At 40.0% G+C, this 22,088-nt stretch overlaps 1 protein-coding gene across 2 annotated transcripts; it reads left to right on the top strand.

The window, feature by feature from the left end:
* The first annotated feature begins 869 nt into the window (after positions 1 to 869).
* Positions 870 to 20,480, top strand: traf5 (Tnf receptor-associated factor 5). 2 transcript variants are annotated; one of them, XM_026172003.1, is made up of 11 exons: positions 870 to 1,150; positions 2,640 to 2,935; positions 3,255 to 3,318; positions 5,161 to 5,262; positions 5,547 to 5,711; positions 6,007 to 6,084; positions 6,646 to 6,720; positions 6,807 to 6,899; positions 7,374 to 7,514; positions 18,317 to 18,482; positions 19,158 to 20,480. In XM_026172003.1, exons 2-11 carry the CDS (start codon positions 2,643 to 2,645, stop codon positions 19,742 to 19,744), a joined length of 1,764 nt encoding a protein of 587 aa, XP_026027788.1. In that variant the 5' UTR covers positions 870 to 1,150; positions 2,640 to 2,642; the 3' UTR covers positions 19,745 to 20,480. The 2 variants fall into 2 exon arrangements, with proteins under 2 accessions (XP_026027788.1, XP_026027789.1); XM_026172004.1 differs by lacking the exon at positions 870 to 1,150 and having other exon boundaries at positions 2,501 to 2,935.
* The last annotated feature ends 1,608 nt before the right edge of the window (positions 20,481 to 22,088 follow it).

The raw sequence follows: 22,088 nt of genomic DNA, 5'->3' as shown, positions 1-22,088 counted from the left end.
CATAGAGTCCTTTGAGTTTCAGTATGGTAAAAAATATTGATGTTAACATGAAGCTCCTGACATGTCCTTCTGAGGCCATTTGCCAATGTCATTAAAAAAATATATTTGTACCATGACTGGTTTTATTCATCTTCTTCTTCTTCTTGTTAGTATTAATAATAATAAGACTAGTAAAATAATAACGCTTTATTTATTTAGCACTTTTCAAAGTCCATGTTGCAAAGACATTTACAGAGACAACAGATTAAAGCAAAAGTAATAAACGCAAGAAATAAAAAGACAATTCAAAACTAATTAAAAAGTCAGAGAGGGCCTTATCTTAAACTTCTTGACTTAAAGGTGTGTTTTAAGTCGGGGTTCCGCCGACCTGATTTCCTTCAGAGTCTGCAAGATCTCTACTAGTACTGGGTAACAACAGGTTCCGGATGTCGCTATGAGCAGGTACTTAAAAATAACCAATAAAATATTAATGTAAATTATAAAATACACTGGGAGTCAGCGTAAAGGTGCCAACATGAGAGCATTGTGATCCGATCTCTTTGCTCTAATGAAAAAATCAAGCCGCTGAGGTGAAATTTAGCCGGAGGAAATTATTTGATATTCAATTCTGAATTTCACAAAGACAGCCAACATACCAGGTTCAAATGGTGTAAGTGGCAGGTATAGTTCTGTGTCACCAGCGTAAAAATGTACAAAAATCTCACTAAACAGTTAAAAAAAAAGTAGCCTACGGTAACAGCAGACAGATTCAAGAGAAGAGCCCTTAGAGTTGCACTGCAACTTCATTATGTACGCTGTATTTCGTTGGAGTGATGTAGCATATCAATCTAGATTACTGGATTTTAATCTGAGTAAATGTTCTGAGTACTTCTTCCAACAGTGGTTGATATTAATCTTGTAACTTGCCTTTCATTACAGTTTGAATGAAACGATTTTTCTTACCTCGTGTGAGCTGCAATAGGCCTATAGCATCGGGCAGCAGCAGGTTGTTGAATCACTTCCTGCATTAACGTTTCCTTCTCCTGCTGCTACGGCTGCGCTGCCTATCATAGGATCATCAATAGCGATCATTAACATTGATCCATGCTGGGACTGCATGGATCGCTGTCTTGAAGTGTTTTAATGTCTTCAGAGAGATTCACTTACTGAGGTAAGAAAACCAAACGCTGAAGCTTGGACTCACAGTGGAAAATGAAAGTAAATCAGCCGTGGTGCTCAGTGGGAACATCTGGCGTTCGAAACTTTTCAGAGGATAAACGCGTTAAATATCCGAAAGGTGCTTAAAGTTGTTTGAGAGAAGCATAGCAGTAAGTAAAACGGCCTCCAGAGCATTAATTTGAGCTGAAATGTAAAGAAAGACGCAGCAGCGGGGATTCCCCAGTAGACTGAGCACAGACAACACAACGACCTCTGTCTCTTTTACTTTAAATACATTTAACGCACAATTAACGTTGTTTTTACGGTTTCATAGCAGTATAGTAGCGGCAAAGATAAAGTTCACGTGTACCTATCATTAGCATGTGCTGTGTATGACGCCCCACTGTGTGCTGTAACTGTGCGCACACACCTAGAAATGTACAGTCTTGTTCTTTTGATGATAACGGGATGATTGATCCGAAATACTTTACTTTTAGTTATGATTTCCTAATGCGTTGTAGAAGTTGGATTTGTTATTAAAGCTCTGCCTATAGTTTTGTTTTTCTTTTTTTCTTTTTTTACATGTATTACTATATATGCTACAGACTTTGGGGGAAAGCACGGTGGCACGGTGGTTAGCACTGTTGCCGCACAGCAAGAAGGTCCTGAGTTCAATTCCACCATCAGGCCGGGGTCTTTCTGTGTGGAGTTTGCATGTTCTCCCCGTGTTTGCGTGGGTTCCCTCCGGGTACTCCGGCTTCCTCCCACCGTCCAAAGACATGCAGTTTGTGGGGATAGGTTAATTGGAAAATCCAAATTGTCACTAGGTGTGAATGTGAGTGTGAATGGTTGTCTGTCCTTGTGTGTTAGCCCTGTGACAGACTGGCGACCTGTCCAGGGTGTACCCCGCCTCTCGCCCTACGACAGCTGGGATAGGCTCCTGAAAAGGAAAAGCGGTAGCGGATGGATGGATGGACTTTGGGGGAAAGCATGTTATGGTGTCAGAGATAGTAAGGGTAGATGAGTTTAAAAACCTGGGGGCAACCATTGAAAGCAATGCATTGTGGACAAGAGAGGTGAAGAAGTGGGTTGGGATTAGTGTCAGGTGTGATTTGTGACAGTGATACCAATGAAAACGAAAGGAAAGATTTACAAAATGGTAGTGAGACCTGAGGTTGAGTGGTTTGGAAACAAAGTTAGAGAGACAAGGCTGGCATGTGCAGAAGAGGAATAGTGGATATATTAGAAATGGAGACAGTGGATTTTGAATATAGACCTGCCAGGCAGGACAAAAAGAGGAAGACCACAGAGAAGATTCATGGATGTATATGCAGAGGGTTGATGTGACAGAGGAGGATGCTAAGCATAGGGTGTGTTGGAGTCAGATGATCCACTGTGGCAACCCCCAACGTAGTGATGCCATTTTGCACTGCACAATTTTCTATATCATATTTCTATATTTCAATCACCTGTACTAGCTCTTTATTCTGGCCTCTTGCAAGCTCATGGCAACAGCAAATACAAATCAGGGAGGATCCCCGGAGGAGGCAAGCATTCCCTCTGAGACCTACTCGTTGAGGTCCGAAGAGTCGAGGCTGGGGTCTGAGGAATCCAGAAGGAGGTTGTCGGGCCCCACAGTCTCCTGGGATTCAGAGCTGGCTTCCATCAGGCACAGGTTAAAGTTTGTGTTGAAGCTGAAGGAGGAATTTGTTTGTCCAATCTGCAGAGAGGTGGTGCTCAATCCCCAGCAAAACTCCTGTGGTCACATCTACTGCTTCCACTGTCTCCAAGGACTATTGTAAGAGCTAGTACACCTTAAGATGCACACACACTGGCACAGTTCACATAAAACCACATTTATACTGACACAAGCCTTGTAAAAAATTTGATATAGTCTCCCAAAAAACACACGTGAAATTGAAAAGAACTAAAAGAAAAGCTGTTCAAGTTAAACATATTGGTCTTACAGTCCATCTATTAAAAAAGTTCAGTCAATTTAAGACATGAGCTGGTTGACATAGCACCCTTACTGACACAGTCTACCTTAAAACACACTTATTTTAACACATGTCCTCCTTAAAAAATGTATGGTTGGGTCATTGTGCTTGGTGTTGCAGGGAGAGTTCATCACCGTCCAACCCAGTTTGCCCAGTGGACAAAGCTGTGATCACAACAACTGAGGTGAGACAGAGGGCAGCTGTAATTTGTCAGGCAGACTTTTAGCTTCTGCAGAAGCTAGAGCTGTGCCATTTACGGTTTTCTTGGCAGGTCCAAGTGTGACATGCCAATACCAATTTTTACTGATTCAGAATTTCTTCATAAGAACTATAATTGACAGCATATAAAACAAACTTTTTTTAATAGAAACATTTATTTTCATAGTAAAATTAATTATTAAGATTTTTTATTTAATCAGGATTGTAATAATATATAGGATTGTCTCTCACTGAAACAACTGAAAATAAAGTGTCCTGCTACTGGAAAGAAGTGGGCCTCAAATAATGAACTAAAAATGAGTTGCTATACACCCACCTTTACCTGATATGTTTGACCTTTTTAAAAAAAAAAACAAATAAAAGAAAAAAAAGAAGCAAATGTAAAAGATTCATATAGCAAAATAAATGGCCTATGGGTCAACAAACATGATTGATACCCTGATGTCATCTCCCTGGTCAAGAGTGGTTATGGTACAACAGTAATATTTACATTTTCACATAGAATAGAGGTGGGGTCAGACTGTCTCTTGCAAATTGAAACAGATCATTGCAATAAATAAATAAAATCCATTTGTCTTTTTTTTTTTAAATAAACACAATATCTTCTTCATACACATAGACTAACATCACAAGAGCCTGTGTTTTTTAAGCGATAACACTGAGGTTTCAACAATATTTGCTGTGTCTCTAATAGTTGTAGTGTACAGTAGAATGTTTCTCTTAAATTAGCTACCTGAGTGGCCAAAACCTATGTAATGAAAGTACAGAATCTAAACAGTAAAGCAGAGGACCAGCTGCAAATAATGACATATAAAAGTAAATGAGTTGCATAAAGTGATTTGAATACTCATGTAGAGTACAATAGCAAGATTTAAGAATCAGTCTATTTGCCATTATGTGAAACTAACTGTGAAGAAGTACATGTTTTACTTTGTCATAGCATACATTCATTATTATTCAATGAGTTTTTTGAGCTAGTTGATAAAGAAGTGTTTGTGGCTGAATAATGAAAATTTCACTGACCTTTGCTTCAGCACCACAGTCAGGTCAAGATTTAAGGTTAAATAATGTATAATTTGTGTGATTTCTCCTGTCTTCCTTCCCTCACCCCCAACTGGTTGCGGCAGATTGTTGTTCCTCTCTGAGCCTGGTTTTGCCAGAGGTTTCTTCCTGTTAAAAGGGGAGTTTTCCCTTCCCGCTGTCACCAAAGCATTTGGGGGTTTCCTGGGGGGGGGGTTCCTCTGTTTTCTCTGTTTTATTGTAGGGTCTTTACCTTACAATGCAGCTTGAGGCAACTGTTTTTTTTAATTTGGTGCTATATAAATAAAATTGAATTGAAGTGACTGTGTGTGTTCAAGGTAGTGAAAATCCATGCTCTCAAATGTCTGTGAAGGTTCTCAGTCATCCAGGTCATCGTAGTCAAAGGAGCTTGCAAAGAAAAGCGTCTGGACTTCTTTAAGTTGCTTGAAGACGTTTCACCTCTCATCCGAGAAGCTTCTTCATTCTTCATTTGACCTTAGAACTGAAGAAGCTTCTCGGATGAGAGGTGAAACGTCTTCAAGCAACTTAAAGAAGTCCAGACGCTTTTCTTTGCAAGCTCCTTTGACCATGCTCTCAAATGTAACAGTATGGTTCTATGTTTTTTTGGACATCAGTGGAGCTCTTGGACACAGAAGGAAAAGATACACTGACAACACATGACGACACATGCAAACGGTGTTGTCAGTTTTAGTTTGAAAATTTCAGTGTTAGTTTGAAAATGCACTTTTGATTTGTTGAAGTTATAAGAAATATTTTTTCCATGCAGGTTTTCCAGGATAACTGCTGCAAACGTGAAATTTCCAGTTTAGAAGTGTACTGCACCAATGCCCCAGCATGCACGACTATTTTCACATTAAACAATCTGCAGGTAAACTCTATATATGCAAATTGTAGTCTAACAACTTAATAGATTAGATGTTCATGCTAAATATGCATATTGACTCTCTGGCCCACAAGGACACACCATGTTTTGCATAGCAGAAATAAGGTGAGCATGGTGTTTTTAGCTAAAATCTGTGTGCTAGTGTTGATAACAAGACTATTGAAGTTTTGGACATTGCCACTGCAATATCACTCTTTGGTTTTTCAAATAGCTGAAGTCATGTTTGGCTCAGATCTATACAACTGAGGTAATCTGTTCACTCCCTGCAGGAGCACCTGAAGTCATGTCAGTATGAGCAAGTGCAATGCACCAATACAGGCTGCATTGCAGTGTTACAGAGGAGGCACTTGCAAGAACACCTGACCAACATCTGTCCATACCGCAGGGAACCCTGCCCACACTGCAGGCAGCTGTTCCAGCTCAGCCTCATTCAGGTAAAGTCCACTGACACAGCACAGAAGAGGAACAACTGCACCTTTTCTTTTACCACTGAGAATGGTGATCCAAATCTTTCCAGCTGTTCTTGGTCCAGCTTTCTCAGGTCAGGATTGGTGCTAATTACTAAAGGATTTCATTTGCTGTCAGGGGTGGACTTTATCTCACCAACGAAAATACACAGCCAAAATCTAATTGAATGCTTCTCTTCCTGAAGTGTAACTAATTTACTCTTAAAATACAGTACAAGTATAAATTTATGATGTGACTTTGTGGTGACTCTGTGCTCCATAGGATCATGTGCAGAGCTTGTGTCCAGATGTGAAGGTAGACTGTCCTGAAGGCTGTTCCCAAAAGGTCCCCAGACACAAGGTGAGCTCATCTTCTGAATCACATCATAGCTCTGCAGGAACAGCCATCATCTAACTGTTGCTGTTTCAAACAAACAACCAGCTGTAGTACACAAATATTCTACCAGAGCTGGTTGGTTGTTTCAGTTTTTTCTCAGTTTTAGTACTAAATCAGACATCATAACAAAACCAGAAGGGTATCACTGAAGGATGGGGGTGAGGAAAGAGATCAACTTTAACCAAGAAGATATATGTCCGCATTATTCAAATAGCAACTCTTGTACGTCAGTGGCACAATCTGAAATAACTGGCAGTTATGTATATCCCATCCCCTGCATTCAGTATATACATCATTTATATACAAAACAGTGGACAGCTTAGCAAAAAAAAGCACTATAGTGCTACCAGAGTCTAAAATTGTGAAAATTATTAAAAGGACATTGTTGCTGTAGTTATATATAGTATAAGCTGATGTAACAGTTTCTGATTCACATATACAGACCCCAAGAATTGCTGACCAATCAGTTAAGTATTCCACAAAGTCATCTAGTAACCTGATTTTTTTTCTTTTCTTGCTTTCCAGCTGACCAGTCATAGACAGTTATGTCCTGAAGTTAACAATGACTGCTGTTTTAAGAAATTTGGCTGCTCTGTACAGGTTAGTTCAACTGATGAAATAGTGAAATTGGTTGCTTGGACGTTTAAGATCAAGTGACTTTTTTCCTGTTATGCTATGATTCACAGGGTAAAAGAAGGAATGCCAAGCTTCATGAAGACAAAGCTATCAATCACCACATGCTGCTGGTCCTGAGGAGCAATACCCACCTGGAGAAACAAGTATTTCCACTTTACATAATGATATTGATACTGTACAACAGTACACATATATAACAGCAGTCATTGGGTTAGAGGCATGACGGTGAGGTTCACATATAAGCTCATGTTGACAGTGGTCCAGGAGTTATTAAAGGAATCAAAATGTGTAGGCTCCTGCAGAATAGCACGTGAAATATGAAAAAATCTGCTCCGTTTCAGAAAAACTCATAATTCACAATAATAATCAAGATTTCTCCAATAACATATTTTTCTTTTCTTGTGAGAGTTTAGAATATTCTGATTTTATAAGTAACTTAGTATATTATTAAAAATAAACTCTTACTTGAAAAAGTTACATTAAGTATTCAAAGGATTATATCCAAGATTTTCTCACCAGCATAGCTCATTTAGTATAAGATGACAAGATAAATGTCTAAGAGATAAATGTGACAACAAGCTGTGTGTTTACCTTTGACTGTTCTCTCCCTGTCTCAGATGGAAGTTTTCCAAGAGGATTCGCTGGAAATGGAGCAGGAGGTCCAGACAGACACTTTGCTACTTACTGGACTGCAGAAGCAATTCAGACCACTTTTGCAGCTGAGCAGCAATCATGAGCATGCGGTCTCCATGGCTCAGGTTAAAACACGGCTACAATCTGACTTGTCAACTCTCCATATACTGTCTTTACTTTTATCATATTTGTAGTCAGGATGATGCTGATGAATTTTATTTCAGTTTTACTTTTATTTTTTCGTAATGGCTATATTTAAACTTTGAGGAGCTTCTTTGACTTTCTGTCTTACAGTGCATCTGGAAACTATGCACAGCAGTTCACCTGTTCCACATTTTGTCATATTACAGCTATATTCCAAATAATAATAATAATAATAATAATAATAATAATAATAATAATGGATACTTTATTGATCCCCATGGGGAAATTACTTGTTTTTCTCTGCATTTGACCCATTCACTCAGTGAAGCAGTGGGCAGCCCACTAAGCAGGCGCCCGGGGATAGGATTGAATTGATATTTTACCTTAAAATTCTAAACACAATGCTGCCTAATGACAAAGTAAAAAAAGGTTGCTTGAAATTATTGCAAATTTATTAAAAGGGAAAATAAGAAATATAACACCTACATGAGTATTCAAAACCATAACATTTAAAATTGAGTTCAGGTACATCCTATTTTCATTGATCATGTTTCTACAACTGGCTTGATCTGTGGTCAATTCAGCTGATTGGACATGATTTGGAAATACACTGTCTATATAACATCCCATAGAGTTTTTTGGCCTTTAATTGGCTTTTTTGATAGGGAGAGTGAAAAATCAACAGGAAAGCAAAGGGTGAGAGAAAGGGGAAGACATGCTGCAAAGGGCTGTGACTCAGACTCAATGCCCAATGCCATCCCTACAGTGAAGCATGGTGTTGGCTGTATCATGCTATAGAGATTTTTTTCAACAGCAGGAATTGGGAAACTATTCATCATTTAGGGAAAGATGAATGCAGCAATGTACAGAGGCGGTTCTGTAAATATCCTTGAGTGGTACAGCCAGAGACCAGACTTCGAACCTGATTGACAGATCAGGTTGAAACTGACTGCAGATCTCTAGAGAGATCTGTGCGCTGACACTCCCCATCCCTCCTCCCCACATGATAGAGCTTGAGATTTTCTGCAAAGAAGAAACTGCAGAAAAAAAGACTTGTTGCATCATACTCGAAAAGATTTGAGGCTGTAATTGCTTCAAAAAGTACTGCAACAAAGTATTGAGCAAATGTTGCATATACCTATGTACAACTGTTTTTTACTTTTACTAAATTTCAAAAGTTTCAAGCAAACTTTTTTCACTTTGTCATTAATGGTATTGTGTGTAGAATTTCAGGCTGAAAATGAATTTTATCCATTTTTAATGACGCTGTAACTAGGGATGGGTATCGTTTAGGTTTTATCCAACACCGGTGCCAAACCGGTACTTTTGAAACGGTGCCGGTGCTTAAACGGTGCTCGAACCGGTGCTCGAACCGGTGCTTAAAGAATGGAGAACACAAAATTGGTCCAAAAACCTCTCATGTTTAGCTGTTTTTTTTGTAAAAAGATAACAATGTTAGCCTTTTCTGCAGCTATGGGGCATATATGGTATCACTCTTGGCTGGAAGCAGTGCTTAAACAATGGAAAAAACACAAACTTTGTCCAAAAACCTCTCATGTTTAGCTGTTTTCCACTTTTTCTTTGGTCATTTTACCCTTTTTGGCCAGGGTGAAGGGAGTATCTGCCATTAAACAAGAAGCCGCATGTAACTACAACGCTGTTTGCTAGTTCACCTTACATGCATTAATGTAATAACGTGGTTAGCCTACTCAACGTAAATTACACACGAACAACATTAAGCTACTCACGCAGAGAAGAACGGCTGCTGCTGCCATCATCATCATTTCTGCTACACTGGCAGGGCTAGGGGCCAGGACTCTCCTCTTCAGGTTTTTGGGGGATGTTGCTAACTCCGAGTCCGATAACAGGCAAACCACCCGTAGTAGGTACGGCGCATTTCTCGGCTTTTAAAACAACGCTATGCGTCGCCAGGTGTTTCATCAGATTTGAGGTGTTACCTCCTTTGCACAGTATCACCTTAAAGCACTTGTTGCAGGCTGCTGAGTTTGCATCTTTTGCTGTGAAGTACAGCCAGACTTTGACCGCTTCACCTTGGGCATTTTTAATCTGTAGATCTGCTCTAAAAGAACGTATGTGAAATGAAAAATGATTGGCTAGAATCTGAAGCATATGACATCTCAGGAAAAAAAAGCACCGATATAAAACACCAAATGTGCGCTGCTTTTTGTTCTGGTTACTACCGTTTATGTCAGAACCGGTACCCATCCCTAGCTGTAACATGACAATATAGGGAAGTGAAGCACTGTAAATACTTTCCAGATTCACTTTAAAACAGCGGACACTGGAAGTTAAACCCAAAGAGGTTAAACCCAAAACAGGCCCCTTAAAGTTCAACTATACTGCAAAACCCCAAAAGTTACCAGAACCTAATTTTTTTTTAAGTTGAAGCTTATAAGAACTTCAAGAGTTTGAATACATTTGACACGTACCTTTTGACTGCAATAAAATTAGCACATTTAAAAAAAAAAAGTTTATTAAGATTTTTGATATAAAGAAAAAAAACAGACAACACAACAGCAAGGGCAAAAAAACAGAAGGCAAAAAATTACACTGCATCAACAAAGATACTACTTCAACACTGGCAAGCTACAAAAATAAAACACTAGGGTGGTAGACTGAATTATTGATCAGAAGACTTTGTTTTAATACATGATCTAAAAATGGCTGCCACACATTAAAAAACGTACTAAGTTTGTCCTCTAATGTATACCTAATTCTCTCCATATGCAGTAGAGCAATCAGTTCTGCCAGCCACGAGGTACAATGTCAGACTTCCAGAGAGCCAAGATAATTTTCTTAGCAATTACCATTCCTAACAGAATTGTAGTTTGTGCAGCAGAGCTGAGGTGTAAAAGGGAAGAGGAGGATCCAAACAATGCAGTTATTGGGTGGCTCTAATGTGCAGTTGTACATATCAGAAAAACATTTAACCAATAGTTATGCAATTTGGGACAAGTCCAGAATAAATGGGTAAGAGAGCCTTCTCCAAGTTTATAACGATCGCATATTGGACTAATGGAAGGAAAAATCCTATGCAAATTAGTTTTTGAATAATGACGTCTGTGAAGCACTTTGAATTGAATTAATGGATGCCTTGCATTTATAGAACAAGAATGGATCCTACACAGACTCCTCTCCCAAACCTCATCTCCAAATAGCAAACCAAACTCTTCCTCCCATGCTGTCTTCAAAAAGTCAGATTTAAAAGTCAAATACTCTGAAAAACCATTCACAAAACCAGAGACCAACTTTTTAGAAGCCGGGGAGCTCAGAAGGAGCTTAAAAATTGGCTCCTCCTCTGGAAGAAATGGAAAGTTGAGGATACTCTGACGAACATAGCTTCTTATCTGTAAATAATGGAAAAAATGTGATGTAGGGAGAGAGAACTTGTTCTGCAACTGGGTAAATGATGCAAATTGCCTATCAATATATAAATCTTTAAGAGTAAATATACATTTCTGTGTCCAGACCTCAAAAGAGGCATCTAAACATGAGGGTGGAAATGCATGATTACGATATATTGGAGTATGGATCGAAGTGTCTGGTAGTGCACAACCTTTTTTGATCTGACTAAAGATTTTAACGCAGTTTAAAACTATAAAATTATTGACCTTGGTTCGCGGATTAGAAGACGAAAGAAGAAGAGCATCACTCTCTACAACCACCCGGGGGCGGGGTATTAGCAAACATGACCTTTTTGTACTCTTCCTGCCAGTAAGCAAGAGTTCTAGCATTCACAGCCCAATAATAAGACTGAAAACGTGGCAGACCAAAACCCCCTTAACCCCCTTAAGTAGATGAACTTTTGATATCCTGTGAGTTTTAAAGCCCCAAACAAATGGTAATACTACTGAGTCGGCAAAAATATATAAAAATAGATATAAGAATTTAGGAGGAGAAACCATTTTGATTATGTTAATGAAACCTACCATGGAAATAGGGAGAGCCCTCCATTTCCTTTTTCAGTTTTTCAACTTGTGCAGAATAATTCAGCTTAAAGATCAATTTATGATCCTTAGGCAAAGTAACACCCAAGTATTTCAATCTATCTGTAATTTTAAAAGGCAAAGTTTTCAAAAACTCAACTTCCAGGTTTGCAGTCAAAGCCACAAACTCACTCTTCTGCCAGTTAATTGTATAACCCGAGATTTCACCAAATGACCTCACCAGATCCAATAGTACAGGAACAGATCACTCAGGATTTGATGAGAACAAAACAACATCATCCGCATATAAAGAAATGTAGTGCTTGATATTCCCCAATCGGACAGGGTCAATGGAGGGCTCATTCCTAATGTCTACTGCAAGAGGTTCAATAGCAACTGAGAAGAGCAAAGGCCTCAAAGGGCAGCCTTGTCGTGTCCTGCGGTGTAAAGAAAAAGGCGCTGATCTATCTTGGTTAGTGAGAATGGAAGAAGTGGGATGTCTATATAGCATATTAACCCATGATATAAACTGTTCGCCTAAACCGAACTTCTCCAGTACCTAGGGATGGGTATTGATAAGATTTTCACGATTCCGATTCCATTTTCGATTCTGTTTAACGATTCGATTCTTTATCGATTCTCTTTAAAAAAGGAGAACACTAAGGTCGATTAGCTTAGAACATAGGTGTCAAACTCTGGCCCCCTAATCACATTTGGCCCGCGAAGCCATACCAAATTACTATCAGAGCTGGCCTACTGGTATTATACAGCTAATATATATATATTGTTTAGTATTAAGCTTTGCTTGTTCCATATTCAGTTTTTCAGCAAAACGTGTTTGAGTCCATAAGAAAAGATTCATTCTTATATCTGGAGCAATAAATATATTTCAATAAATATTAACGTTAGCCCGCAACTTTGTTCCAGTTTTGAATTTTGGCCCACTGTGTGTTTGAGTTTGACACCCCTGGCTTAGAACTTTGTTTTATATCTTCTCTTTGAACAAGATAGAAATTTAGGAGTAACATGGCCTTACAAACCCAGCAGTGAGATCTTAAGAGATCCAGCCTACGGCTCTTCAATGGGGTGTCACAGGGTCCCCAGGAAAAAAAATTGTAAATGTAAAATAATAAAATAAATATTCTTCAGTAGCAATAACAAAGTATAACATAAATTGTTCTGTGGCAATTACACAAGAATATCCAGTAATGTCCCTGCCTACAATTAAACACATTCACTTACCGAAAATCGGGGCATCTGCTGTGGCAAATGGGTGCAAGCCTTTTACCACAAACTTAGTCACTGCTTGGTGTCATTCGTCTATCCTGGCCTGAAAGGAGACGCTACCGGTAGACTGCAGCGAGAGCTGCTAGCATCTGAGCCAGACTCTGTCTCTCTCATCACGGTCACCTAAAAGCACAGTAATGGCAGGTTTTGTAATAAGGCAGATCGCGCTAACATAATATGCACTGTTAGTTGATTATTTACCTGCCGCATTAACGGGAGAGGACGTGCAAACGTTACCGCTGCTGCTGGGTTGAGCTTCACGAGTCCGGAGCGGAATTAAAAACACGACATTCATTTAAGGTCATCGCGTGTTTTGTGAGCAAATGCTTTTGCATATTCGTAGTGTTTCCTCCCTTAAATGAAATATCTACTTTGCAAGTATTGCAAGTTGCCCTGTTGTCATCCGTTCTCGTAAAGTATAACCAAACTTTTGAGCGTTTGAGCCGCTTACCTGTTTCCTGCCAGGTAAATGACGCTCTGCAACGTGATGACGTCATTCGGGGCAACTGGAATCGATAAGGGAATCGTTTGCAAAAATGGCAAACGATTCCAAGGAATTGAAACAGTGGGAACCGGTTCTCAACAAGAACCGGTTTTCGATACCCATCCCCACCAGTACCCCAAGCATATAGGCCCACTCGACCTGGTCAAATGCCTTTTCAGCATCTAAGCTCAGTACTGCGATCTTGCAAGTCCCCCAATGCCTATGATACATAATGTTCATCAATCTCCGAACGTTAAAAAAGGAAAACCTCTGGGGCACAAACCCAGTTTGATCTGGATGTAAATTAGCACATTTAATATATAAATTAAAAAATATTCAGTTCCTGCTACTTAAAGTTATAACTTAAAAGGAATAGCACAATAGAGTCACTTTTCCAATTTAGAAAAACTCAATTTTCAAGCAGTCTTTTGAATTAAACAAAAGTCAAATACCTGGACATTTTCTTGGTTTCCGGCAATAACACAATGTGATGTTATTATTCAAGAAATTATTTAAGAAAATAAAATCATTTCCTCAGAAAAAAACAGAGAAAAACACAGTTCTGGGGGTCATGTGGGAAGCAGCAGCGGTGGCAAAACAGGTTCGGAGGCCGACTGCGTGGGAAACAGCGGTGGTACAGGCAAAACTAAGGCTGCCATGATGGCAAAGAAAGTGCTGGTGTGGAAAGTGGCTGGTGTCAGTGCGACTTGGCAGCCATTGGCAGACGGCTGGTGTGCAGGGCCAGATGAGGCAGGACCAGACGGCGCACTGACCTCTGGTGGAGATGGAGATGGGGGAGACTGTGCGTAGAAGCTGCAGGTGGTTGAGCTGATGATTCAGTAGTCAGCAGCATGGAAGCTATGGGTGATGGAGCTGCAGGCGGTGGTGTGGCACCTGCAGATGGTTGTGCTGGTGATTGTGCTGGAGGTGACATGGCAGCCACTGGCAGTTGAGCAGGTGATGGCTGGGCGGACTATCCTAAGGCCCCGGCGGAGACGGATGGTGGCTTGGAAGCCGCAATCAGCTGGAGCAGCTCTCCTGAGCCTCCAGTGGAAACAGACATCAAACCAGCAGGTGTGGAAACCTCTGGGTGAGGCGAAGCTAGCTGGAGCTGCGCAGGGCACAAAGCCAGCTCAGGATGCTTCTCGGCCTGCAGAAATGTTAAGTCTTTTGCAGGCTGGATGAGCTCGCTTGAGCCCTCAGCTGACAGAGGAGGAGGCTGGGGCTGTTTGTGCCCAAGCTCTTAGCCGATGATGAAGGTATCTGGGTCGGCTCACCCTAGCTCTCATCTGAGAAGGCTGGCAGAGCTCCCAGGTGGAAACAGCTGCAGGAGGTTGAGATGGCTCAGCCTCTTGGGAGAGTTTCAATCTCTGAAACAGCCACACACAGTTTGAGGATACATAAATCATTGTTAATGATGGAACAATGGACAGAGGAAAATACAGGGCTTAAATACACAAGGGAGTGTATTTAGTAATGAGGGACTCAGATACAGGAGGAGAGCAGGGAATAATCAAACATAATGAGACAAAGGGGAAGCTAAACTCAACATACTGAACACAGGACAAGGACTATCAAAATAAAATAGGAAGCATGAAACGGACACAGACTGACAGACTGAGACTCGGGAACAAAGGAAACATGAAACACAGAGACAAAAGTAACTAGATATGGAACACAGGGAAGACATAGTGACAGAGTGCTAAGACTCAGAACTAAGCATACAACACACGTAGACAAAATAAAGAGAACAAGAATACAGAACTAAACCTTCAACAGATACATGACACCAGGAACACAGGGGAGGCACAGAAACAAAACAGAAACTAGGAACTATAAATATAAATATAATACAAGCAGAAAACAATAATTCAAATAATATAACTTAAAAAAATTTCACAGACCCAGTACTATGACAACCAGCTTCCAGACCCCTGTACTCGGAATGATTACAGCGGTGTTCAGTCCTTGGGATAACTATAGTAGTGTAGGTGTAATGCATAGATCACTCCAAATATTATCAAGAAGTTCATCAGCATTTTTTGGAGGCCTCCAGTCTCTTTGATGGCAGACTTTCACAGTTTGGACATGTGCAGAGGTGGGCTGGTAGATATATTTGGCAAAGAATGTTAGATATTAATGAAAAATGAAAACAAAGTGGACCATTGCTAGAATTCAAAATCTCACTTTTGGTTTGAGGTTCATGCTAAATAATCTCTTTCCATTGTGGATTTTTTTAAAATTCAGCCATAACTTTTGCTGACTTGCTGACCTGTTTTGGAAGCCCACTACTTGAATAGTCATTGGTTGAATAAGACAACTGTTACGTTTGGTGTAGATGTAGGTTTTCCCAACAGTCACCTCAAGGTGCTTAAAATTGTAAGGGAAAGCTTACAATATTAAGCACCTTGAGGTGACTGTTGTGATTTAGCACTATATAACTAAAATTGAATTGAGTAGAACAATTCAAATTAGTAGAACATGTTAAGCATACTCTGTTTTAACTCTCAGTTCACCTACATTGGAAATAATAATAATAATAATAATAATAATAATAATAATAATAATAATAATAATTAGTCTTTCAGAAGAAAGAGAAGTAGAATTTTGGATGGCTACTATCTTCTTTTTTTTATTCATGTTTTGGATGGACAGAAACATATACACATATACAACGGGAGTAATAATATTGTCAGTTCTCCGTCTTAACAGCAACAAACAAATAAGAGCTAACAATAGCTAAAGAAAACCAAAAGAAAAAAGAGAAAAAAAAGAAGAAAAAAAACCAGAAGAAACAAAATAAGAAACTGCCTACTGGGAAACACCAGCAAAAACAAGAACAAAAGGGGCAGAACACCCAGGTGCCTAGAAACTAAACTCGACCTTGACCAATTTCTTTCCTCTACTGGCTGTCAAAGAAAAAGAACAACAACAACAATGACAACGACATAAGGAAAACAAAATAAGAAAAAAAAAACAACGTATCACATTATCTAAGAGACATTGTCGATGTACAACAAAAAGGGACCCCAAACCTGATCAAAAATATCTTCTCTCCCCTTAACTCTGTACGTAACCTGTTCATATAATGCCATCTTGGACATTTGTTCAGACCATTCCCTGAAACAACAGGGGCTGGATGATTTCCAGTGCCTTATCCTGCAGCCTGTTATGAAAGCCAAACGCACCCATAGTCTCTGTCTTCTAGTGAGAATACTGCTGTCAGGTAACAGACCCAGGGCACACAAAGCTGGAGACTTAGAAAGGTGAAGATTAAAAAGATCATTCACAAGGTTAATGATCCCATCCCACAAATAATCATTTTTCCGGCATCCATACAACATGAACTAGGGTCCCGGCTTCCTCCTGACATTTCCAGCGGGTGTCAGTGTAAGCAAGCTTCAAATTGACTAGCTTACTGGGAGTCCAGTAATTTCTGTGAAGCAACTTGTATTGGATAAGCTGAGATTGTGCTTCACGTGAGCAAACATACCATGATGAAGCCAGCTTCTTCCAACTATCCCCTGAAATCTGAATTCCCAGATCCTTCTCCCAGCACTGCCTCAGCCCCTCCAAATTGGGAGAGTGCGCCTCTCTGAAGATCCCATAGAATTTGGATGCTCTGATTCTATTGATACCAGGAGCTGCAAACACCTCCTGAATACTAGATGGAGGGTCTGAGTTATTGTTCAAAATGGCTTTAATACAGTGTCTAACTTGAAAAAACCTCCAAATTTCCCTTGGATCCAGATTACATTCTTGTCTGATTTCCACAAATGATTTCATGCCAGTTTGCCCAAATAAATCCCCCACCTGGTTGATACCTGCCCTAAACCAAGCCTCCCACCTGAACGGTTTCTTACCAATTAATATTTTCTTATTATACCAGATAGAGGCTCTAGAGGTAAGATAGGGGCTAGTGTTGATAAATTGATGAGCTCTAAACCAGGTCTCTTGTATGAAAGCCAATACTGGATCTTTAAACGGTACTGGTCTTCCCCTCTGAGTGAGGAAGGCCTCTAAAGTATTTGTATTCTATTTTTATCTTATTGTATATTTATTTTATTTTATTCTACTGTATATAGTATTTCATTTTATTCTATTCTGTACAGTTGTGTACTGTATTTATTCTTATTGTATTCTAATTTTTGCCTCATAACTTTTGCACTGTCCACTTCTTGCTGTGACAAAACAAATTTCCCACGTGTGGGACTAATAAAGGTTATCTTATCTTATCTTAAAGATGAGGGAGTCACAAGACTTGAGGACAGAGGACAGGGCGGTGAGGACAGAGCTAATGAGTTGAATCTGTTTTTCAACAGACTCAACATTGCCATAAATGCTCACCCTCCTACTGACTTACTTGTAGTCAGTGTGCAATCCACAGCCACAGCACTCTCTCTCCCTCCCCCTCCACATGGCACCATAGCTTCGGGTAAAAGTCCTGACACCCCTCCCCCACCTATCATTTTCACTCATGACCAGGTTCAAAGACAAATGAGAAGATTCCACTCAGGCAAGTTTGCTGGACACATAACTTATTTATTTGAACAGTTTCAGTCAGGTTTCAGAGCTCATCACAGCACAGAAACAGCTTTAATGAACAGCTTTCTTGTCCTGCTAGACCTCAGTGCAGCATTCGATACTGTTGACCATAATATTTCATTAGACCATGCTGTAGGTGTTAAAGGCACTGCACTACAGTGGTTTAAAACATATCTATGTACTAGACTCCAAGTTCATGTAAAAGAAGAGGCCTCTTCACACGTTTCACAGGGTTCTGTGCTAGGACCAATTCTGTTTACGTTATGCATTCTTCCCTTTGGCAGTATCATTAAAAGGCATAACATTAATTTTTACTGCAATGCTGATAATACCCAATTTTATCTACCCATGATGCCAGATAACAATGTTTTTTTCTGAATTTTTTTTTCTTTTTTGTTGATTATATTCTGTCTTTCTTAATTTTAACTACCATAAAATTTAGAGAATGTTTTATTTACATTTGATGTAAATAAACACACAAATTACCCCACTGTACCCATGTCTGTCTGTGTATTATCAGAGAACTCTTAGAAGGCAAGAGGATACCCTATCTTCTGTCCAGCTGGACCTCCAGCAGGTGTCTCGGGGGCTTCGTCCTCATCTGGAGGAGCTAGCACAGCTCAGGAAGTCTCTGGATGTTGCGATGCAGGAAGTGTCTGAAGTTGAGGCGCTTAGAGAGCATCTAGGTAACTGAACCTCAGACCTCTTTACCACAGTAAATGTAACAGCGTCTTCCCTGTATTAATAAATTGTTACTTGGTCAGATATGAAATATGCTGTCTTCATTTAGCAACAGAGACTGTAGCTAGACAATGTCAAGTAGTCTGGTGCGATCCTCCAGTAATATCTTTCACCATCCACCACTTGTCTCAACAAGGTTAAGAGAAGGTTCCAGTTCTCCACTTTCTTTACTTTCATGTTTTCAAGAACATGAAAAACGTTCTTAATCGTAAATTGAAACAATGAGTAATTTCTGCATTGATGCAATATAAAATGAAGAAAAATATCAGTTGTCCTCCTTCCAACAGTCTGTGCTTCTGATTTTGAAATTTAAAATACCAGATTAGGACCCTTTATGGACTTTTATGGATGTCGTTTAGTCTGAGCTCATTTACTATAAACTTTCTGGATAAAGTCATTAACACATAAAAGAAATGAGGTAAGATACTAAGGCTGCAACCAACAGTTATCTTCATAATCACAATCTGGAATCTGAAAAGGTTAATCCAGCCTTGGTGGTTATTACTCTGTTTTTCTGAACTAAATGAACAGTAAAATAATTCAACAATGATTGGGCGTGTCTAGACAGTAAAGAATATTTCAGGATTTCGCTAAATGATCTTATTATGTTCTTCAACCAGGAACCTTGGAGGAGAACTTAAAGCGTCACTCAGGCCTCCTACATCTTCATGCTGCTCAACTTAATCTCAATAAAAAGCACCTGCAGGAGCTTGAAGTGACATCTTATGATGGGAAGTTGATCTGGAAAATTGAAGACTTTGGGAAGAGGAGTGGGGCAGAGGCCAATGGTCAGCTGTCATGCCTGACAAGTGTGCCATTCTACACTGGACGCTGTGGATACAAGATGGCCATTAAAGCCTATCTGAATGGGGATGGGGAGGGAAGAGGTACTCACCTGTCACTTTATGTAGTCCTCATGCCTGGAGACTTTGACACTCTTCTGCCATGGCCTTTCAGACAGACTGTGTCTCTCTCTGTTCTGGACCAAAGTGGTGCCTCTAACCATCGGAGTCTCAGCTTCAGACCTGACCCTACCACCAAATGCTTCCAACAACCCACTCCTGAATCCCAGACCAATGTTGCTGTTGGATTTCCTTGCTTTATTTCCCACAATATGCTGCAAACTCCCCAAAATGCTCTGTACGTTAAAGACAACACGCTATTTGTGAAAGCTAAGGTGGATATGACAGGTTTTGAGCAGCTGTAAAATTTCTTCATTATCTGATGATAAGCTTAAATGACAATATTAACAAAGATATACCATAGGGATGGGGTCATGTGGCCCAGCCTTAAGATGGCAGCATAGCGGGATTGCTACTAAGACAGCGTACAAACTGTACGCTGTTAGAGTGGTTTGGAATATACAGCATTGAAATGTCTAAAGCTTCATCTGTCAAACGGTGTGAAATCTTTCCCGAAGACGCAAGACAGGCACTAAGACAACCGCACCAAATCCAGCACACAACACAGATGAAGTATTGGATGAGTTCAAATCAAATCTGAGACATATTGAACCAGGCGGCTCATATCGAGGAGGCTGAGGCTTGCATTGTTGAGGTAGAAAGCACACTTGAAAAAAACAGAAACATCACTGAACTATCAAAAGAATCCTACTTCTTGAAACCAAAACAGATGACTTAGAAAACCGAGTAAAATGAAAGAACTTGTGCATCTTTGGCATAAGAGAGGAAGCAGAGGGGAAACAACCACTCTTCGACTTTATTAACAACATGCTACCTAAATGCTGGGGCTAGCGCCTGACAAGTCATTCACACTGGAACGAATACATCGCACGCTAGCCCCCGGGAAACAGAACAGAGCGGTGCTCATTGGTTTCTTAAAATTCCAAGAAAAAGAACTGGTATATTGGGAAGCAAGAAAACAACAAATTACACAAGATCACATTTGCATAGGATCTGTCTGCGGAAATGGTTAGGATCCTATGGGGATTTTTACCAGGTTGTCAAGCTGCTTATTGATAATAATGCCTTCCATGGATTCCAGCACAACCCCTATAGGCCCAGGATCCTGTACGATGGAAAGATCCACCTTTTCTCAACACCTCAAGAAGCTGAAAAATTCTATAAGAATCTGCCAAAGGACACATGAGAAGATGCCCATGATCAGTAAGTCGTAAAGGACAAGTTACTTAAACAACAGGTTAACCTTTAAGACATTTAATGAGACAGCTCCTGCTCCTACATAACTGATTAGCAACAGAGTCATTGACAAGAGACAGATAAAATCTTGAGTTTGAATTAATACAACATAACTGGGCATTTTAAAGCGCATATTCGTTCTAAGTTTAATCTGAATTGTTTTAGGATCTATACTAACAGCTGAGCCTTAATTAAGTCATTATTTTTTGCTATCGAGGGTAAACTTTATTTTTTTATGGAACAAATTAGTACCTTTATATGATTAGTAGACACTGTCTGATTTATGGGGCTTTAGTGAGGTTGCGTTGACTAGTTACTCCTCAGTGATGTGGATTAACACCCTCCAAATATTTTGCTCAAGGGAAGGGGGAGGCATTTCTGATAAGTAAATGCAAATGTTCAATCAGAGATTGTTTACAAGTTCTGTATCTGGTGTGTGTGAGTATGTGAATGTATGTGCAAACCTGCATCTCCTTTTTCCTTACTTTGTCTATCTTAAGTACACAATCTGATACTATTTTATGAAGAGGACAACTAAAGAAAACATTTTGAACGTTAACATTCCGTTAACATCCTCTTATAGGGGAATCAGTCTTATGGGTTGTAGTGATGGGTCGGTTGCGAACGAAATGGCTCTTAGAGCCGGTTCTTTGACGTGAACGACGAGAGCCGGTTCCTTATCGTGAGCCGTGGGGTTTTTTTTCTTTCTCTCACCCTCTCTCTCTCTTGCACTTTTTTTTCCGCTTCACTCCGCATGCGAGCCTTGTGCTTTACGCTGGGCAGAGGGGGGAGGGGCGGTAGTTACATTCAGTAATAATAATGGATTTGGATTTATATAGCGCTTTTCAAGGCACCCAAAGCGCTTTACAATGCCACTATTCATTCACTCTCACATTCATACACTGGTGAAGGCAAGCTACGGTTGTAGCCACAGCTGCCCTGGGGCAGACTGACAGAAGCGAGGCTGCCATATCGCGCCATCGGCCCCTCTGGCCAACACCAGTAGGCGGTAGGGTAAAGTGTCTTGCCCAAGGACACAACGACCAGGACAGAGAGCCCGGGGATCGAACCGGCGACCTTCCGGTTACAGATACGCTTCCCAACCCCCTGAGCCATGGTCACCCCAGTAGCACAGGAACAGAGCGGGAGGGAGAGACAGAGAAAAAGCCAGGGACAACAACCTCACATTCATTCATTCATTTCATTTATTTGTTCATTTTCAGGCACAACAAATACCTATATTGAACATAAAATGCACAAAACAAAAAAAAAACATTAGAAAGGTATAGTAATCATCCACAACTATTTTCAGTTGCAGATGATAAAGGATTCAGAAAGTTAGTCATGCAAGCCCATATGACAGAGAATATGCATGTATTTTTTGTTTTCATA

Source organism: Astatotilapia calliptera, chromosome 6 (genome assembly GCF_900246225.1).
Source record: "Astatotilapia calliptera chromosome 6, fAstCal1.2, whole genome shotgun sequence".
Classification (NCBI taxonomy): Eukaryota; Metazoa; Chordata; class Actinopteri; order Cichliformes; family Cichlidae; genus Astatotilapia; species Astatotilapia calliptera.
The sequence above is the reverse complement of the archived record's forward strand: the minus strand, read 5'-3'. Positions and strand labels throughout refer to the sequence as shown.

What these genes read in the sequence shown, in the direction of transcription:
- traf5 (XM_026172003.1), top strand. Translation starts at nt 2,643, where the DNA reads ATGGCAACAGCAAATACAAATCAGGGAGGATCCCCGGAGGAGGCAAGC. An exon ending in CTGTGATCACAACAACTGAG is followed by an intron (nt 3,319 to 5,160) that starts GTGAGACAGAGG and finishes TTTTCCATGCAG; the next exon opens with GTTTTCCAGGATAACTGCTG. An exon ending in AAAAGGTCCCCAGACACAAG is followed by an intron (nt 6,085 to 6,645) that starts GTGAGCTCATCT and finishes CTTGCTTTCCAG; the next exon opens with CTGACCAGTCATAGACAGTT.